Source organism: Canis lupus, chromosome X (genome assembly GCF_011100685.1).
Source record: "Canis lupus familiaris isolate Mischka breed German Shepherd chromosome X, alternate assembly UU_Cfam_GSD_1.0, whole genome shotgun sequence".
NCBI lineage: Eukaryota > Metazoa > Chordata > Mammalia > Carnivora > Canidae > Canis > Canis lupus.
This window is the reverse complement of record NC_049260.1, coordinates 7,701,224-7,721,998: the sequence shown is the minus strand read 5'-3', so window position 1 is coordinate 7,721,998 and position 20,775 is coordinate 7,701,224. Positions and strand designations below refer to the sequence as shown.

The following is a 20,775-nucleotide window of genomic DNA, read 5'->3' as shown; positions in this document are numbered from 1 at the left end:
TATATGTACCTGTGTGTATGTGTTTATCTATCTGTCTCTTCTCCTGGGAAGGCACACTGGATGTCAAGGAAAACGTCTCAGTCATTTCAAAGTCCCAGCACCTAGTATCATGATTAATACTATGTAGGTACTCAATAAATACTACTTGCACAGAAGTATTTTTTTAAATAGCAACTAAAGGATTCAGTACTGCAAATATGTAAATTCAGCCTGAATGTCACTGTGAGGTAGAAAAAGAGACTCATACTTTTATAATTATAGTTTTTCCCTATAAAGAATGTAGAGGGTGAACTGTAAGCAGTTTAAAAAGTCCTTAGTGAGAAACTTCTACTCCAATCCTGCAAAAATCCAGTGCCAAGCTGAGTAACTGCTTATGTGAAAGAAAACTTGGTATATCTTTCTATTTTCTTTTTGAAAATGAATGCTCATGAATTATAACTTATAAAATAGCATTTCCTTTAAGCTTACTAAAAACTGGACAGTTCTTTCTTTTTTGGAATGGTTAACCTGTAGTGTAGAGCCTAAAAGAAAGAAGATTATCCTGGGTCTTTCAAGGACCTGATTCTGTTGCTGGTTGCCATGGTGCTTAGCTCCAGACAAATACAAGACGTATTCAAATACAAATAGATATTAATCTTGGTCACTTGAAACCAATGAAAAAAGGGCAAACCTTAAAAAACAATTCTTTCATAAGACTTTATTTGCCCATTTGGGAAATGGGTAGGAGAGAGTTTGATTCACTTTAGCCTTATAAACATTTGTCAAAGATCTTTTCATTCCCTCCGTAATTGGTCTTGGACAGTTATCTTGACTCCATCTGCATCTGTGTACACCACCCTTCCCCACTTACATTTCACCCAGATGCTTTCTGTACTATTAGCTCAAAATTTCTTAAGCATCCTCAATTTCCCAGAAGCACAAATTAAAACAAAAACAAAAACAAAAACAGACTACCACCACCACTACCACCACCAACAAAACCAGACAATATACTGGAGACTCAAGCCCTATTATGTTTCTGGGATTTCAGCTGATGTTGGGGTGGGGCGTCCTGCTTATCCTGCCTGCCCTCTTTGCTTGAATTCCCTAAGCCTCATATCCAGGTGCTCTGGGGTCAAGTTCCCATTCCAGTTTCTGATGAATAGGAGAGAAAGGTGATTGCGTCGATTTCTGGGACAAGCCACAGCCAAGTCACGTTCCTCTGCCAGATTGATGCCTTTTTTCATGTATTCCTGTCTTTATCAGTGACTGTCTTAAGTAGTCAAGGTTACTAAATGCCTAGATTGTATCTCCTCTTAGAGGAAAGTCACCATGTAGCTGATGTCAGAGAATGGCATAGGATGTCTGAGGCCTGCCAGTTGCTCCACCTGGAAACAAACCAGCAAACAAAGAGAGATTTTAAAATATCTAATATCTAATCAGTTGAGATACACAGAAATGATAGCACTTGATCACTGTCTCATTTTTTCAATTACAGCCATTTTTGCTGAGCGAAAAAGTACTACCATTGAGGAAATAATGTCATAGAAATGGGCATTTCTGGGGACGCCTGGGGGGCTCAGCGGTTGAGTGTCTGACTTCAGCTCAGGTCATGGTCCCAGGTCCTGGGATCAAGTCACGCATGGAGCTCCCCTGGGGGAGCCCACTTCTCCCTCTGCCTATGTCTCTGCCTCTCTCTGTATGTCTCTCGTGAATAAATAAATAAAAATAAATTCCTTAAAAAAAAAAAGAAAGAAATGGGCATTTCTGAAGAGCCTAGAGGGACTCAGCTCAATGAATAAATAATCTCTCCTGTGTAGAGAGTGCTCTTATGATATTTCACTTCTGTAGAAAATTCAACTATTCAGAAACCATCAGCAAATAAGAAAATAAATGCAGCCAAAATTAAAATTGCTAATACCTGCTATTATATTAAAATTTTCTATGTCATGCAAAGGAGACTCATTCAGTTCAGTCAGGATCTGTTTCTCACCACATAATAGATGCCATATATGCCTCTAAGTGCTTTGTATGCATTAATTAATTGAATCTTTGCATAACTTTTCAGGTGGATGCTCATTATGCTCCTTTTGCAGGTGAAAAAGTATAATTCTGGAGTGATTCTAAATAGCTTGTCTTGTTTGCAAGCTCCCAGAGAGGTAGAAGCAATAGATTAGACTGAGGGTTGGGGTTGGCCCCACTTATGAGGCAGACAAACTGAGAGCAGTAACAAGGAAGGTACAGAGGTCTTTTGAAAATAGACGCAGAGCAAAATCCCACCCAAGGGCAAAGCACCAGTATGTGATTATGCAAATCAGGAATAATTAACCTCCCGCCATGATTCTCTCAAATTATTTTGCAAGTTCAGGATACCATTTATAAGATACAGAACTGATAAATGGGATTTATGGATTTATAATTATATTTATAAATGGTTTGTAATTATAGATGCTATCTTTCCCAGCTGAAAAGCCCTGGAAAACCAAACAAAAGGGGCTTATACTTAATACATAATGTGGCAAGACCATAACATAAATATACAAAAAAGATATCTATCTCCTATTTCCTGGGTGAGAGCAATAGTCAGTTACATACTCTAACAATAAAATAATTCATTCGTATTAATATCAAAAATATACCCAGAGTATCTGTAAAAAGAAGCAAGAACATTCTGCGAAGTTCTACCAAGAGATCTAAACCATGATTTAAACAAACTAAGATGTTTACTTTGTTTCTCGATGGAAAGAAATAATGTCATAAAGGTCGTAATTCTTTCCGATTTCATTATGTGTTGTACTAGTCTGAACTATTTCAGTGGCAAGAGAGAGGAACCCAGATAAAACTAGATTAAGCAAAGCACACCCACCCCAAAATCTTATTTACATGCTGGAGGTCTCAGTGTTATATCTAGATTCAGGCACAGCTGGATCCAGGATTCAAATGATGCCAGGAGACCATGAGTCTGTTTGCTGGCTTTACTCTCAGAACAGCTCTCTTCCCATGGCTAGAAAATGTCCATTGGCAACTCTAAACCAGCATCGCCCTCATAGCGGACTATCCCAAGTGAAGAGAAAATGAGCCACCAATGAAAAAATAAATGTAGATGATGATCATCAGTGGCGGTAATTAATGGCTTACATAGGAAGAGGAGGGCCGTTCAGACATTCTGTGCCCCCTGAAGGAAGGAAGTACATAATACTCCTTAGGAAGCATTCTTGCCCCCCCCCCCAATCAAACCTGAATCAAAGAAAACTCTGGGTCAACTATGTAAAAAGAAAAATCACACACACACACACACACACACACACACCTGGAGAAAAGGCTGGATAGAAATCAATTTTAAGAGTGGTTATTTCTGCATCAGGTATTTTAAACAGTATATTATGTTTTACAATTTTCTGCATCTTACAGATTTTCTTTAATAAGTGCTTGTTTTAATTAAAATTAGCAAAAACAAGATATGTCTATTTTTAACATTGATAAGGAGCTAAGAATTCAGATAAAATGCACGTTTAGTTATTTTGAATAATAAAGAAAATATTACTTTTTTCGTATGGAGAAGATGTGGAAATACAAATATCACATGAAAAGGTTTTCATCAGGAACGTTTACCATGCCTTGGCCCTGGCTCCTAGAGGGCTAAGCTTCAGATGAAAAAGCAGCTGTGCTTTTTGTGCTTTTCGTGCGCTGCTGCACTGTTACTGTTTTGCATGTTGCGGCTTGGTGCTGACATTCTTTTCTACGTCTGTGGCGATCTCCTCCACTTTCAAGCCATGAAACAGGACTGTTGATTTTCTTTGCTTCTTTGCAGGCCTCCAGACGGTGGGGATATTCCGAGTTGGAAGCTCAAAAAAGAGAGTGAGACAAGTAAGTGAAAAGTGAACGCTATCGTGCACATTTCGCTTGACTTTCTTTTTTTATAATAAATTTATTTTTTATTGGTGTTCAATTTACCAACATACAGAATAACACCCAGTGCTCATCCAGTCAAGTGCCCCCCTCAGTGCCCCGTCACCCATTCACCCCCACCCCCACCCTCCTCCCCCACCACCACCCCCAGTTCGTTTCCCAGAGTTAGGAGTCTCTCATGTTCTGTCTCCCTTTCTGATATTTCCCACACATTTCTTCTCCCTTCCCTTATTCCCTTTCACTATTATATATATTCCCCAAATGAATGAGAACATACAATGTTTGTCCTTCTCCAATTGACTTACTTCACTCAGCATAATACCCTCCAGGTCCATCCACGTCCAAGCAAATGGTGGGTATTTGTCGTTTCTAATGGCTGAGGAATATTCCATTGTATCCATAGACCACAGCTTCTTTATCCATCATCTTTCGATGGACACCGAGGCTCCTTCCACAGTTTGGCTATTGTGGACATTGCTGCTATAAACATCGGGGTGCAGGTGTCCCGGCATTTCATTGCATCTGTATCTTTGGGGTAAATCCCCAGCAGTGCAATTGCTGGGTCGTAGGGCAGATCTACTTTTAACTCTTTGAGGAACCTCCACACAGTTTTCCAGAGTGGCTGCACCAGTTCACATTCCCACCAACAGTGCAGGAGGGTTCCCCTTTCTCCACATCCTCTCTAACATGTGTGGTTTCCTGTCTTGTTAATTTTCCCCATTCTCACTGGTGTGAGGTGGGATCTCATTGTGGTTTTGATTTGTATTTCCCTGATGGCAAGTGATGCGGAGCATTTTCTCATGTGCATGTTGGCCATGTCTATGTCTTCCTCTGTGAGATTTCTGTTCATGTCTTTTGCCCATTTCATGATTGGATTGTTTGTTTCTTTGCTGTTGAGTTTAATAAGTTCTTTATAGATCTTGGAAACTAGCCCTTTATCTGATACGTCATTTGCAAATATCTTCTCCCATTCTGTAGGTTGTCTTTGAGTTTTGTTGACTGTATCCTTTGCTGTGCAGAAGCTTCTTATCTTGATGAAGTCCCAATAGTTCATTTTAGCTTTTGTTTCTTTTGTCTTCATGGATGTATCTTGCAAGAAGTTACTGTGGCCGAGTTCAAAAAGGGTGTTGCCTGTGTTCTCCTCTAGGATTTTGATGGAATCTTGTCTCACATTTAGCTCTTTCATCCATTTTGAGTTTATCTTTGTGTATGGTGTAAGAGAGTGGTCTAGTTTCATTCTTCTGCATGTGGATGTCCAATTTTCCCTGCACCATTTATTGAAGAGACTGTCTTTCTTCCAATGGATAGTCTTTCCTCCTTTATCGAATATTAGTTGACCATAAAGTTCAGGGTCCATTTCTGGGTTCTCTATGTTCCATTGATCTATGTGTCTGTTTTTGTGCCAGTACCACACTGTCTTGATTACCACAGCTTTGTAGTGCAACCTGAAATCTGGCATTGTGATGTCCCCAGATATGGTTTTCTTTTTTAAAATTCCCCTGGCTATTCGGGGTCTTTTCTGATTCCACACAAATCTTAAAATAATTTGTTCTAACTCTCTGAAGAAAGTCCATGGTATTTTGATAGGGATTGCATTAAATGTGTAAATTGCCCTGGGTAACATTGACATTTTCACAATATTAATTCTGCCAATCCATGAGCATGGAATATTTTTCCATCTCTTTGTGTCTTCCTCAATTTCTTTCAGAAGTGTTCTATAGTTTTTAGGGTATAGATCCTTTACCTCTTTGGTTAGGTTTATTCCTAGGTGTCTTATGCTTTTGGGTGCAATTGTAAATGGGATTGACTCCTTAATTTCTCTTTCTTCAGCCTCATTGTTAGTGTATAGAAATGCCACTGATTTCTGGGCATTGATTTTGTATCCTGCCACGCTACCAAATTGCTGTATGAGTTCTAGCAATCTTGGGGTGGAGGCTTTTGGGTTTTCTATGTAGAGTATCATGTCATCAGCGAAGAGGGAGAGTTTGACTTCTTCTTTGCCAATTTGAATGCCTTTAATGTCTTTTTGTTGTCTGATTGCTGAGGTTAGGACTTCCAGTACTATGTTGAATAGCAGTGGTGAGAGTGGACATCCCTGTCTTGTTCCTGATCTTAGGGGAAAGGCTCCCAGTGCTTCCCCATTGAGAATATCTGCTGTGGGCTTTTTGTAGATGGCTTTTAAGATGTCGAGGCATGTTCCCTCTATCCCTACACTCTGAAGCGTTTTGATCAGGAATGGATGCTGTATTTTGTCAAATGCTTTCTCTGCATCTAATGAGAGGATCAGATGGTTCTTGGTTTTTCTCTTGCTGATATGATGAATCACATTGATTGTTTTACGAGTGTTGAACCAGCCTGTGTCCCGGGGATAAATCCTACTTGGTCATGGTCTCTTGACTTTCAATTCAGTGACCTCATGCACGGTTCAAGCTTCTGCAAATTCATTTCTGAGTAGCTCTTCTGTATCCTCCCACCAAATACAGTATAACTGAGTCCCAAGAGGTGAAAGGCAGCTACTCAGAAGCTCAGGGAGGTCGTGATAGAGTTAGGATCAAACACTTGAAAGCAAAACATTTGGATGTATCCTTGGCAGGTAAAGACCTCTTATTGCAACTGTAAAAGCAGGAGATTCAGAGAGCGCCTAATCAGTAAGGGATAATATGTAGAAAACAATTGTCTAGCACTTGTTTTTACTAAAATGCGATGTGAAGGAGGCCATTAACATTCCCTTCGTATAAGATGCTCTGTTTATAGTTTTGCTTTCTCAAAAAGAAATCATCGTTATCATATTTCTGAGGAACCACTGACCCACTGACCCCCAACTCATTTTTCATGTGGGGACCATGCTCCTTGGTTTCCTTCAGCGCCGTGCAACATTCTTGAGACAGAAGTTTGATACTAGACCTTTGGGAATCTGTCACCGTGACCGGGCAGGCATCTGTGTTCACGAGGGCATCTTCACAAAAGGCAAACCACCCTTTCTTTGGCTAAAGGAAAATTAAAACATTATGCTTCCTCTATTGGGTTCCAACAGAAAGAAGCAAGGAACTCAGCAACTCAAAAAAATGAAACCAAATGAAAATAATTTCTAGCCGATGAAGCTGAAGATATATTTATTTGTATTATTGAAACTAATGGAGGGATCCCTGGGTGGCGCAGCGGTTTGGCGCCTGCCTTTGGCCCAGGGCGCGATCCTGGAGACCCGGGATCAAATCCCACGTCGGGCTCCCGGTGCATGGAGCCTGCTTCTCCCTCTGCCTGTGTCTCTGCCTCTCTCTCTCTCTCTCTGTGACTATCATAAAAAAAAAAAAAAAAAAAAAAAAAAAAAGAAACTAATGGAAATAAATGTTTCCTGATACTTCTTTTTTCGTTGAGATAAAAGGGGCTTCCAAAAGGACTACTTTTTCTGTTTATTTGGTGGGACCTCTTTATTTCCAATAGTCACATAAGAGACTACTGAGCAACATTTAACATTTCGCAACGGGGCTCGAAGGAGGAAAATAGCATGATAATAACATTTTGGGGCCCTCTCGCCTGAGCAGAGCTACAGACTATTTTCAAAACATTATCTTATTGACTCCACCCACCAGCTGTGAGAGTGGCCCCTTCACCCACTTCTTTGTAGGCTTAGAGAAATTACGAGACTTAATTCAAGACCGCACACTTCGCCCCGTGTCTAATTTCAAGATCAGTGTTAAATTCAAGATCACACAATTTAGATTAAGCTTCTTTCCACGGCCCATTCTTTCCTCATGTGTGTGCTCAGGGCAGAAACGTGGCGTGTTTGAATGATCACGAATGATGGGAGTGGTGCCAAGTGAAGACTTTTTGGTTCTGGCTGCCCGCTGCACACTAATGATGAGTTGCCTGGAATCCGTGGGCAGTTCAGGACAGTAATGGTCATTCCCATCAGGTGGAGAGGTGGCCGGTGTCAGAAATTATTCCTCAGTTATGTCTGGATCCACCGAAGTGAAAACCTTTGCATAGAGATTTATTGAAGGATTATCAAATCAAAATACAATGTGTGGTTATTGAGACTTAGACTTCCAGTGTGCAGTATGCTCTCGCTCACCATTTTATCTCGAACATCACTTCTCAGCACCCTACAGTTTTTATTCAGGACAGTTGTCACAATATTAACAGCTAATTAATCATTTGTGGGATTACCAGGTGCTCACCAGTCTCTCTATTAGGCTGAGAGCTGGGGGAGGGTAGGATGTTGTCTCCTTATTCCCTGGTGTACTTTGAGAGCCTATACCTTGGCCTGGTAGACAGGAAGCTGAATGAATGGATGAGTGAGCGACTGAACCAATAAACTCTTGTAGAAACTTATTGCATAGAGGGGATTCGTGAACTCACAAAATTATTTCTACAGCAGAAAACAATACGTAGGAGAAGTTGAGCTGTCACTCGCAGACATAAGCTGTAGAGTTAGGACTCCCTTCCTCTCACTGTTGTTTTCCTGTTGTCATAAATGACCTCCTGTAGTGATTAAGGCAGGGAATCCTTTTGGGAATTGTTAATAAGACTATTTTGACAAATCTCAGACAGCTTTTATTTAGTAATTGTCATCTTTTGAGACTTAGTCACAAATGACTTGTCAGGGTTTTTTTTTTTTTAAGGATTTTATTTATTTATTCATGAGAGACAGAGAGAGAGAGGCAGAGACACAGGGAGAGGGAGAAGCAGGCTCCCTGCGAGGAACCCGATGTGGGACTCAATCCCGGACGTGGGGATCATGCCCTGAGCCAAAGGCAGATGCTCAACCCCTGAGCCACCCAGGCGTCCCCTTGTCAGGGTTTTTAATTTCATCATTTGCAGGGGGAAAAAATTGCTTTCTTGCTGAGTATTTCTGTAAAATGTCAAAATTCCAACCTGGTAGGATCGCTGACATGCAAAACTGCTGTATGATAGATTAATTCCTCCCTCCCACATTTACTGCTGACCTAACCCCTTAGCTCTTCCTCCCAACCTTCTGGATGTCATTATCAAGCCCTCTGCTTGCATCATTAACAGGAAACTTACAGATATAGTTATTTAATAGTGTGTGTGTATATATATATATATTTTTTTTTCATGGCTGGGTTGCATAGGCTCTGTAGATCATGGTGACATGTCCTTTTCTTCTCCTTTTCGGTGCCTGTGTAAGCTCAACACTAGATACTGCATGTCACGGCACTTTGTTGGCTGGGTGCTGCACATTGAGGTGTGATGTTATAAGACTGCACTTAAACCATTATTTTTCCAGTTACGCGAGGAATTTGACCGTGGGGTCGATGTGTCTCTGGAGGAAGAGCACAGCGTTCATGATGTGGCTGCCTTGCTGAAGGAGTTCCTGAGGGACATGCCGGACCCCCTTCTCACCAGGGAGCTATACACAGCCTTCATCAATACTCTCTGTGCGTAATACAGCCATTAGTGGGAATGTTCCCTGGATTACTGGGATGCCTGACTCACTCATCGAACCTTGTGCATGTGTTTCCCAATAACTCAAAAAAAAAAGATTTTATTTATCTATTTGACAGAGTGAACAAGGGGGAGCATAAATAAGGGAAGTGGCAGGCAGAGGGCGAGGGAGAAGCAGGCTCCCCGTTCAGCAGAGAGCCCAACATGAAGCTCGATCCCAGGATCCTGGGGTCATGATCTGAGCTGAAGGCAGGTGCCCAACCGGCTGAGCTCCCCAGGCGCCCCTTTCCCAATAACCTTTTTTGTTGTTGTTCTCTTATTTATTGGTCTCTCATGAGTGGGCTATTTGGGGGAATTTTCTGAGATTTACCATGGGGAGAATTAGCAAGAAGACGGTTGAAATAAATAAGAATTCGAGATGCTTTCAAGTGACCCTCGCCCAGTAGAGAGTGCTATAAATTGATGCTTTGGCGTCATGGCAGGAGTTTGTATTCAGTCCGTGCCTAAAAATGAGTTTGCATTTCTGGTACGAGGATGGAGGGAAAGACAGGAACCCAGAGTGAGAAGGGGGGCAGGCAACCTTCCAGGGAAAGCAGGACGGCAGAGGCCGGGGCCAGGACTTCCAGTGTGGCTGCTCCAGGGCTGTGGACACAGACCCCACGGAGGAGAGAAGGAGGACGAGGGGGAGGAGGAACAGGCCAGGGCTGTGGCAGTCTCCGTATATTTCTTCCTCCGATGCCACACTTGAGACAGGATCACGAAAGAGAGCAAAGACGCTGTCACTGTGCTGTGTCTTTGGTCATCACCAACAAAACGTCGATTCCTGCATATTGCTCAACAGAAGAGGGCCTCAAATCTGCTATAAACTCAACTTTTTCGAATGTTCCCCAATTCCCAGTCATTGTTAGTAAATATTTACCGACAATGAAGGACTGTGACCCACAAAGTAAATGATGAGTAATGCCAGGGAAGGGAGGGAGAAGAAAGTAAGGGGAACTAAGCCACCTTTCTACCCGGGATGATCATCTCACTCTAGATGTTACATTTCCCCAGGTCTTCTTGATCTTTCTGTCCTCCGCAGGACTGTGTGCTAGACTGCCAAGCCGATGGGAGGATGGGTGGCGTGGCATGTGACTCGCCTGGCTAGTAATCCCTTCTGAAAGCGGTTACCAGGGGCCCCTTCTTGGAAGCTGAGTGGTGGTACCTGACTCAGAATGCCTCCTTTTGCCTTGCTTAGTGTTGGAGCCCGAGGAACAGCTGGGCACCCTGCAGCTCCTCATCTACCTTCTACCTCCCTGTAACTGCGACACGCTCCACCGTCTCCTGCAGTTCCTCTCCATGGTGGCCAGGCATGCCAACGACAACGTCAGCAAAGATGGGCAAGAGGTATGATGCACCCCCACTGCGGCCCTACATGCTGCGACTCCTCTTGCTTCTGGTGGTGAAAGGGTGGGCCATCAGCCTGATTGGCTGTTTTGCTTGGAGGAAATGACACCTGCCCTTTCCCTACCCAGCTGATGATATAGAATGAGAACTAGTGCAGGCTTTACTCTGGAGGTACAGTTCCTAAGAGCATGTAGGCAATTAACATCCTGTGTTCTAAGAATGCTTCTAAACGGTTCTCTCCTTTTCATGATGGTGCCTCATGCAAGACCTTGACTTTCCATTTGTGGGAAGAAGACGAGCAGTGAGCTACAGAGGTGTTTACAGCCATGGAGAAACGGAGTAATGGGGATGGGGGGAAGGCTGTCCTTGTAATTAATTTGATCCGCTTCCGTAATTTGGAGTGCAAATGTGATGTCACCGCATTATTCTTCCAGTTTGTTCCTCAAGCTCCCATCTGCCCTGTAGCTAGAAGTCTAATGTCCTCCTTTTGAGAGGTCCTTTCTCTCCTTATGCCCTTTTCCTCAAATAGACTGGCTTAATGCCACGGAGAGTCAGTCCTGCTTCCAAATTAGGTGGAGAAGGAACTAGAAGGTCTGATCTGCTCTCACCATGCATCTCGATGCCACAGGGTGTCAGCTGCTGGACAGATTCTGTGCACAGTCCCATGAGTCCTTCTGGGTTGTTTCCATTGAATCTGGTCCCCATTCAGGCCCTAGTGTGACCCCCTTCCCTGTCCATTTGAGGTCCTAGACTCTGGTTCTCTTAGGTCACCACACATATTCTTTAGGATGTTTTTTGATTCCACCCTTGGACAAGGGAGACTCTGGCCTCAATTTTAGGTGACCATTTAGGAAGCAACCTATGTAATCTTCACCTTAACAAGAGATCTGTTTCCCTTTTTGGTACCATGCAGTCAAATTTCTCCTTGACCTTGGATTCCCAGGGTGATCTCAGACCCTTTACTATGCTAACAAGCATTGCAAGTCAAACACAAAGAGGCCAGAGGCATTCCAAACTTACCTCACCCCAGAAACTTTTCTTTTAAATTCTTGTTAAGTAGAACTCCATTCTATTGTGGATTCAGTTCTGTATTTATCAATTTTCCTTCCTAAAAATCATGGTCAATTTTTATTTTTTTTATTATTTATTTATTTTTTTAATTTTTTCACTTTGATCCAGAAAGGCAATTCTGCATTTCTTATCATCGTCCTCGCTACTGGTATAAGATTGGAACTTCCCTGAGTTAGCCATGTATCATGTATCTCTATCGTAGTTATAATTAGTGAAACTTCTGCTGGCTTCAGGCTTCATAATATGGCACTGACACCTGATTTCAGCAGACACAGCTCTTCCGGGGATATACTATAATTCTCATAATTGTTAAGTGGTTATATTACCCGTCTGGGTGTCATCCTTTATCAGCTACAGATAGAACACAAGCTATAGAATCATCTGCTTAATGATTGGGTAGAGGCAGAGCCCTGTCTGTGTTCCAAGGCGTGCCAGTTGCTTCTCTGATGCTTCTGAAGTACGATGCCAGTAGTCAGGTCTTAGGTGACCAAGGAGGCGTTGAGGAAAGCAGAAAGTCCAATTGAAGTCACTCTTGCTTTTTTAGAATTGTTTTCAGATACACGTCCAAATGCTGAACAAGACTCCATCGCCTGTGCCAAAAAAAAAAGAAACTCCTCTTGGATGGGTACAAACCCAGCTTGGCAGGCTGGAATACTAGCTAGCATTTCTCTGTCTCCTACCTCGTGCTGGCTGCATGCGTGACAGTTAATCCTCCACTACACAAGGCAGATACCGTTGCTCCCATGTTTCAGAGGTGGAAGCTGAGGACTAGAGGGGTTAAGTAACTGAGCCAGTGTCCCACAGGGAGCTCCACTTACGGTTGCGCAGGTTGCGCATTTGTGCATTTCACAACTCTGGGGGCGGCGCCATGGACCCCACAGGCACTGTGGATCTGCACGGTTAGTAAGACAATATCCCAGAAGATGGCAGGAAAATATGTTGAGGAAGGGGCTCCTTTTTCTAATTCACACAAAACTGTCATATGGATAGTGGTAGGGTCGATCCAGTGACCAGTAAAGTCGTAGCGGTGGCTCAAACCCAAACTGGTCTCGCTTACTAAGAGCAGAAATCTGGAACAGGAATTAGGAGAACCCCTCCACTGGGGGGTCTAGTTCAGGGTTTCCCAGCCTCCCTATGATCGATATTTGAGACCAGGTAACTGCTGGAGGGGCTGCCCTGTGCATTAGGGATGCTTTAGCAGCATCCCCGGCCTTTACACACTTGACGCCAGTAGCAGCTCCCCACCGCACCCCAGTTATGACAACCAAAAGCATCTCTAGATGTTTCCAAGTATCCTGTGGGGGGTGGTAGGAGGGGGGCAAAGTCCCCCCTGTTTGAGAGTGCTCGGTCACTTTATAACGAACTGACCATGTGTTCTTGAAGAAATCTGTTAACCTTCCTAAACCTGACTTTCCTTATCTGAACTTTGTGGATAAAATTCTTCACCTGGCCCTGCACCGTGGCTCAGAAGACAAGTTTACTCTAAGGAATATGAAAATATCCTGGTAACAGCAGCGTTGTACAGGGAAGCAAGAGTTTGCGAGTGTTTCTAGCCACTCTTGACCTAAACCTTGAGTCAAAACGAAGGACTGGTAAAGGTTGGGGCAGCAGGGGAAATAGGAGGAGAGGCGGCTTGGGTGGAATGGTGAGAAGTCACAGGCAGACGGGTAGCCCACGCAGCCATCTGAGATCGGAGTAAAGGCTGTGGAGTGGGAAGGTCGCGATGAGGTATGGGGGCAATTAGGCTGTGTTCACAGAGTGCTGAATGCCTTCGTAAGAGGTGGGTGCTTTTTTCTTTAAGCCCCGAATATGTGGAGGGATTCCACTAAGGATTCCACTACCCCCATGCTGTAGATCGGTTAGAGGCAGGGAGAGAGCGAGTTGGGAAGCTTGTGTGTGCACAGCCATGCGGAAGACAGCAATTCACATTGTCACTGTCCAGGCAACAGTGGCCTCGGTGTTTGGCTCACATCCATCCTGAGCACATATCTAGTTCCTCTAGACAAGTGAGTGTCGTTTGGGAATTGTCACCTTACTGTTCCTGGGAGGCTGTGACCTCTCGGAGGTGGAGGAGGTGAGGACACGGGGCGAATATAGAATTAGGGAAGGCAGTGCAGAGTCACTCCAGAGCTTCAGAGAGAAAGTGGTGAACATGGGCCAGAGAAGTTTGGAGTGCGCAGGGATGGGGGTTAGCTAAAGACCCCTCTGGTAGAAGTTAAGAGTAGAAGGAGAGGAGCCAGAGAGAGAGCCAGAGAAAGGTTGTTTGCTTAATATTTTATTGGTGGCTTGGCATGAGCACAGGGAGAATAGAGGGTGGATGCCCTGCAGTGAGGCAAAACTCGAACTGTAAAACACACTCAAGAAACAGAGCAGTTGGGGCACCTGGGTGGCTCAGTGGTTGAGCCTCTGACTTCGGCCCAGGGTGTGATCCCGGGGTCTTGAGATCAAGTCCCGCATCAGGCCCCCTGCATGGAGCCTGCTTCTCCCTCAGCCTGTGTCTCTGCCTCTCTCTGTGTGTCTCTCATGAATAAATAAATAAAATCTTTAAAAGAAAAAAAAAAAACAACAGAGCAGTTTTCAACTTTTTCTCTTCCCTCTCTGCTGGTTGGAGTCAGATGTGTTCTCTCCCTGCTGGGTAGTTGTTATGGCTTGGAACACGAAGAAACAGAGCCAGAGCATCAAGTAGTTTGGAGGCACACACACGCTGTGTCAGCGCCTTGCCGCATGACCCTATGTCTACAAAATAGAGGAAGAGGGAAGAGAACAAGGTTGGGTGGGGGAGGTCTGACTGAGCTCCCTCCTCTAGAAAATGAGCATCATATTTGCTTTCAGATTGGCACTTCCAACTTACTGCATCATTGACTAATAGGATGTTAGAGACTTTGGAAAGAAGGGCATGAGAAAATTTGTTGGAGGGACAATCAGTGCTTTTCTTAGGAAAATCAAATCATGGTGTTGCACTATCTGGGTTTGCTTTGTCTCTTTCCATTTTATTTGCTTTGCTCCTTGAGGAAAAGAGAAATTCCCAAATGTAAGAAAGATTTCATTTCTTCTCGAGAGAATATTGCAGGAGCATAATTGAAAGCTCTCGGGCAGTGGTTTTTCCAGTTGTCCAAGACCCCTTGGACGTGGTATTGCAGGGGAAATGTGGTGTGAAGATGCGCTTGGCTGGTGAGAGGGCCCGTAGCTGGCCTTCGGTTCCTCAAAGGGTCTACGAGGCAGAAAAGAAGTTCCAAGCCACCAACAGAAAGCTGGCTTACAGATCTCTGAGGAGGTGCATACCTGCAGGAAATGGGTGGTCGGCTCCGGAACTGGAGCAGGCCCAGTACCTCACTCTCCTCACCCCGATCCCGGCCCCGCTTTAAAGTTTAGTCTTCTCATTGCCCCACACTGACAGAGGCCACCGGGGAGGCTGACCCGTGGGAGGCACAGGTTCCGGAGGAAGATGCAGGGTGGCTTTCCGGCTCCACCCGCCTCCTGGCTCCAGGCTCTGGGCATCACTTCCCTGTCTGTAAAAAAGGACAACAGCCCAGCTGCTTCGTGAGCTTATAGTGCAAAAGAATCAAAATAGCCTGTGGAAAGTTCCTGGTTGGGTGCCTGTAGGTGCTAGACTTGTAATAAATGTGAAGGACTCATACTAGGTTTAGAAAGGATCTAGGATGCTTCTTTAGCGAGGACAAAGTGGTTCCTTTAATTTTTTAAAAAAACTTTATTTTTTTCATGAGAAACACGCAGAGAGAGGCAGAGACATGGGCAGAGGGAGAAGCAGGCTCCCTGCGGGGAGCCCGATGTGGGACTCGATCCCGGGACCCTGGGATCATGACCTGGGCTGAAGGCAGACGCTCAATTACTGAGCCACCAGGGCGTCCCTAAAGTTGTTTCTCTAATTGGCTGGCTAATAATTAACTAATGAACTGACCCCAAGTGCACGTGCTGTTACCTAGACACAGAGCTACCTAGATGCTGAACCACGAGCAGCCAAGGTGGAGGCTGTCTGGCTCCACAAGTCAAGTTCCGATCTCAAAGACGGTAAAATGAAAACAAATCAGAACAAAACAAAAAAGCGTTAACAAACCACAGCAGCACACTCTGCAGCTGGAATCTGTGTGCCATTTTACAGACGGATTGGATTGCGTTCCCAGAATAGCAACAGGAGAAGGAGGGAACGGAAACAGAGTTCTGGACTGTCCTTGTGCTAAACATTCTTTTAGAAGAAAACAAAACTCTCCTATTTGTGAATGTTAACCAAAAAAAAAAAAAAAAGGGAAAACCCTGCTATGAGTTTAAGAGGGGAAGGGGAAACACTCCAAGTGCCTGAATTGTAAAGGGATGGATTTGAAAATGACACACATTTGATTTGATCCTCAAAATTTCCAGGAAGCCATAAATTTCCAGGAAGAGAAATGAAAAATCAAATGAAAAAAAAAAAACGGCAATTGTATATCAATGAAGTAAAACGAAGACAAAATGATTGAACAGTCATACATAAAGAGGACTTCCATGAAAATTCCCAGTGTTTACCACGTGAAAGCATTTCACTTGGCAGGAGACCCCAAAACAGGCTCACCTTCTAAAAACAGCGCATGCCCTGTGCCACGCTGGGATCGCAGGGCCCACTAGCTGCCAGCTCAGGGCTCCCCAGGACACAGGTAGGGCCCGGAGTACCTCGTGGCTGTGATGAGGCCTCACGAATTCTGTGCTGTGCACCCAGGTGCCTCTCAAAGGCTGTGCGCATCTTCCCAGGCCTAGGACCCCCACTGAGCAGCTACAGTTCCTATACTTAGCCCCGTGTTCCTAGATTTTCAACTAATATCAACAAGAGAAAGAAAAATTTGCCTAGACCAGTGGTTCTTAACCCGGGACAGTTGTGCCCGCTGGGGACATGTGGCAATGGCCCTTGCCTCCTTTTCCTGCAGAACCCTCTGCCACACTAGGGGGTGCCTTGGTGTATTTTACATGTCTCTGTCTTTGCATATGGTGTTCTTCCAACTGTGAAATTGTCCCTTGTCTCAGCTCCTCTGCTCTTCAGCCTGACAAACTCTGTTCTTCCTTCATGGTTTTGTGCAAATGTTGCCGTCTCTTTGGAGTGTCCCTGGGGCGTCCAGAGTTGATGGCTTCATACTCTGGACTCGCTCCTTGTGATTGACAGGCTTATTTCCCCTCTGGAAAGTGCACTCTTTGAAATAAGGACTGTACCGTGGTCATTGTTGGAAAACTTGTAAATAATTAGAATCCGCGAAAACTGTGTAGCCTACGGTAGGTCCTGAGTGTGTGATTTAGTAGAGGGATGATGGTTTGATGGATGCAGGGATATAGATGGAGGGCTGGCAGGCTGGTTGGATGGTTGGATGGATGGATGGATGGATGGACGGACGGACGGACATCGGCATTTCTTTTTATAAAATTTTTTTTAAGATTTTATTTATTCATTAGAGACACAGAGAGAGGGAGAGAGAGAGGCAGAGACACAAGCAGAGGGAGAAGCAGGCTCCCCGCAGGGAGCCCAACGTGGGACTCGATCCCGGGACTCAAGGATCACACCCCAGGCCGAAGGCAGCACTAAACCACTGAGCCACCCGGGCTGCCCGACATCAGCATTTTTTAAAAGCAGGCAGGGTAGACATTTTATATAGTACCAGTTTCACAACAAATAACTTAGAGATGTAAAATCGTACTTCATATGCTATCAAGGGGCACCTGGGTGGCGCAGTCAGTTAAGCGTCTGCCTTTAGCTCAGATCATGACCCCAGGGTCCTGGGATCGAGCCCTGAGTTGGGCTCCCTGCTCAGCGGGGAATCCACTCCTCCCTCTCCCCCTGTCTCTCTCTCTCTCTCTTTCCAATAAATAAATAAAATCTTTAAAAAATATATGCTGTCGACATGACCGCCGAGCTATGAGAGTCAATCCGAGACATGAAGCAAAAGGAAAATGCTGGTGCTCCCCACGGACTCTGCCAGAGGTGATGGAGCCCTTGCGGGGGGGGAGGGTAAAGGAAAAAGGTCCCTTGATTACTGAGCCACCCAGCAGTTTGAAGAGCAAAAATAACACCAGTCCTTGTGTTGTCCACTCTTACAGGTCACCGGGAACAAAATGACTTCTCTCAACTTGGCCACTATATTTGGACCCAACCTGCTGCACAAGCAGAAATCATCAGACAAAGAATTCACCGTCCAGAGCTCAGCCCGGGCTGAGGAGAGCACGGCCATCATCGCTGTGGTACAGAAAATGATTGAAAATTATGAAGCCCTGTTCATGGTAAGTGGCTCTTCCCAATAAGCTGCGTCGTGACGCTCTTGGGTGGCATGATGAAACTCCTGCACGCCCTCCCTGGCCCGTGGTGCTGGTCGTTGCCTGAATACCTTGGAAGGCAGGCACTTTCAGTAGAAATAGAAACATACGGAGCTGTGACGTCACTGGAAGTTTGTGACCTCACGTTAAAACACACGTATCCCAATTGTCAATTTCATTTTGTTGTCCCCTAAACCACGGTCACGTTCTGGAGTCATTTAATTATTTTCATAGTGAGGTCCTCGCTCAAAATATCGATCAAACCCTTCTCTTGGGAATTATCTGTGGCCCCTGTGACTCCGAGTAATGCGTAACCACCCCCACCAATGGCACCTCCTCCGAGGTCAATCTTGAAGTCTTCCCTCTCGTGTCACTTCTCTGTCCCTTGAACCCCAATACTGTTCCTACTGATGTTTATCTTACTCAACATTGTGTTAGTCATTTCTGACTGTTTCCCTCCATAGTTTAAAAATCCATCTGAAACATGGGCTGTGCTCTCGTTATCTCCTCTCTGTATCCTCTGTATGCTTTTGGAAGGCCCTTCATCTGGCAGGCACTCAATAAATATTTTTTTTATTTGTATTGAATTACCAGTTCCTGTTTTCCTTCAAAAAACTGCCCTGCTTGCTCCAACTTTCCTTGAAACATGAGAACAGATGCCAAGTCTCTTCTATTTCTGTTCTCCACTCCTATCGCATGTCAGAATTTACAGGAACTTTCTCCAGGTTTCCTCTCCCATTTCTCCTGTCAGTTCACAAGTGCTCACCGTAAATCTTACCTCCTCCACTGGAGCCTTGAGTGGCTTCTCCAACCAAGCATGTTAGTTCCCTCTTTTGAATCTCCTTAGTATTTTGTCTACACTTATTAATTGCCTTGCATTAGATTTCTTTCCATGCTGGTCTCTCACCAATGATTTTTTTTTTTTTGTAAATTTGAGAGCCAGTGCTTTAGAATTGTTGCCCTCTGTGTCTTGCCTGTGTGATCGTGACCAAGTAACTCAGCGCCCGATAAGCATCGGTGTCAGCGTCTGTGAAATGGGAAAACCGAAAGCACGGCCTATTTCCCAGGGTGCTTCCCAGAATCATTTGATATGTGAAAGCATTCTGCAGCCTGTAAATTCGATGTGAATGTTAATTAATAATTTTCTTAGTTAGGCAACGTGAGCTGGCCCAAATCTCAGTACTTCGGCACAACAGACATAAATATCTTGTTGACGTAAAGTGTAATCAGATGTTTGTCAGACAGCTTTGCAGCTAACGATTTAGGGACTTCAGCTCCTCACGTCTTGAGACTCTGCAATCCCCTAGGATTTCATGGGCCCAACCCAGAAGGGCCATCCATCATGTCCACTCAAATCCCATTGCACAAGCCATGCTTAGCTATAGGGAAGCTGGGAAATGGGTTCCTTCTGGATGCCGAGGAAGAAGAGAAAATGGGTTTACCCACAGTGAAACACTCACTGTTTCGTTTTGTTTTTTAGACAAGCTTTCAGAATTAGTACAATAATTAGGTAGAACGGTATCCTGCTCCTCTTTGAGTCTCTGAAGCACGGGCCCAGCCTGTCGGCAAACAAGAAGCTCTCGAAAAATGTGGAGTGAGTCATTGCCTGCATATAAGTTTCACACTTCAGCCCAAATCCTCATAATTAATCACATACTAGGATGAATCAAATAACTGAACTTTCCAACATTTTCTTCAAGTTTTAAGTCACCCGTCATCTTGCCAAGTAGTCTCGGCATGACCTCATGCTCTCTGGATTTTTTTTTAAACAAAATAATACCTCTCCCCAATCTTAATTCTGTCCTCCACATTCTATATGCTAGGCCAAGTTCTTTAGCTGAAACCACAAACCTTCAGGCATTTCTTTTCCACTCGGGATGCTAACACAGCCCTACCTGGCCACCATTTCCTGCTGCCCAGGCTACAGAAAACAGCAGCAGAACATTATCTTCCACCCTTTCCCAGCATCTTCCAAACATGCGCTGCACCTGCTGTTTTCTCGGGAGACACCGATGTCGAGAGTCTCTCGGGGAGTAGCTCATATTGGTGCTCCCCTGTTGTGGTCTTCACTTCTTGGCCAGCCCTTTCCTGGTCACCCTGTCTCACCTGCAGCCCCACCCACCCCCCTGTGTGCACCCTCACTTCCTGTTCCCCCTCCCTCGCCCCTGCCTTCCCCCCCCCCCGAGCACTCATCACTACCAGCGCAGGGTCTCACTAGGTTCTCTTGCTTGTCCTGTGTTTCCACGCAAGAATGTGAGCTCCAGGACAGGATGGGTTTCTGTCCCTTTCCATCTGCTTTCTTTCTTTTGTTTAGATTTTTATTTATTTATTCATGAGAGACACAGAGGGAGAGAGAGGCAGAGACACAGGCAGAGGGAGAAGCAGGCTCCCTGCAGGGAGCCCGACACGGGACTCGATCCCAGGACTCCAGGATCAGGCCCTGGGCTGAAGGCAGACGCTTAACCGCTGAGCCACCCAGGCGTCCCCCATCTGCTTTCTTTACTGCGTTACCCCTGTGCCTGGCACATGGTAGAAACACAAGAAACATTGGTCGAATTCATGAGTGGCTCAGTGGTAGTTCTGGAACATATGGTTTCCACGTACGCATATGAAAAGGCTTAGACATGGAGGAACCAAGGATACCTTTCTCAGAGTAAGTTAACCGTGACTATAAGCATCCTTGATTTCCTTAGACAGATGATGGCAATTATGTATTGAGAAAGAATAAAAAGATGG

At 44.7% G+C, this 20,775-nt stretch overlaps 1 protein-coding gene across 4 annotated transcripts in view; it reads left to right on the top strand.

Moving 5' to 3' along the window:
* The window catches only part of ARHGAP6 (Rho GTPase activating protein 6), a 484,849-nt gene that overhangs the window by 434,979 nt on the left and 29,095 nt on the right, over positions 1–20,775 (top strand). For all 4 annotated transcript variants that reach the window (XM_038586811.1, XM_038586813.1, XM_038586812.1 and 1 more), the window contains exons 6-9: positions 3,791–3,846; positions 9,137–9,287; positions 10,532–10,680; positions 17,827–18,006. In XM_038586811.1, coding sequence (XP_038442739.1) covers positions 3,791–3,846; positions 9,137–9,287; positions 10,532–10,680; positions 17,827–18,006 — 536 coding nt within the window. The remainder of the gene's footprint in view (positions 1–3,790; positions 3,847–9,136; positions 9,288–10,531; positions 10,681–17,826; positions 18,007–20,775) is intronic.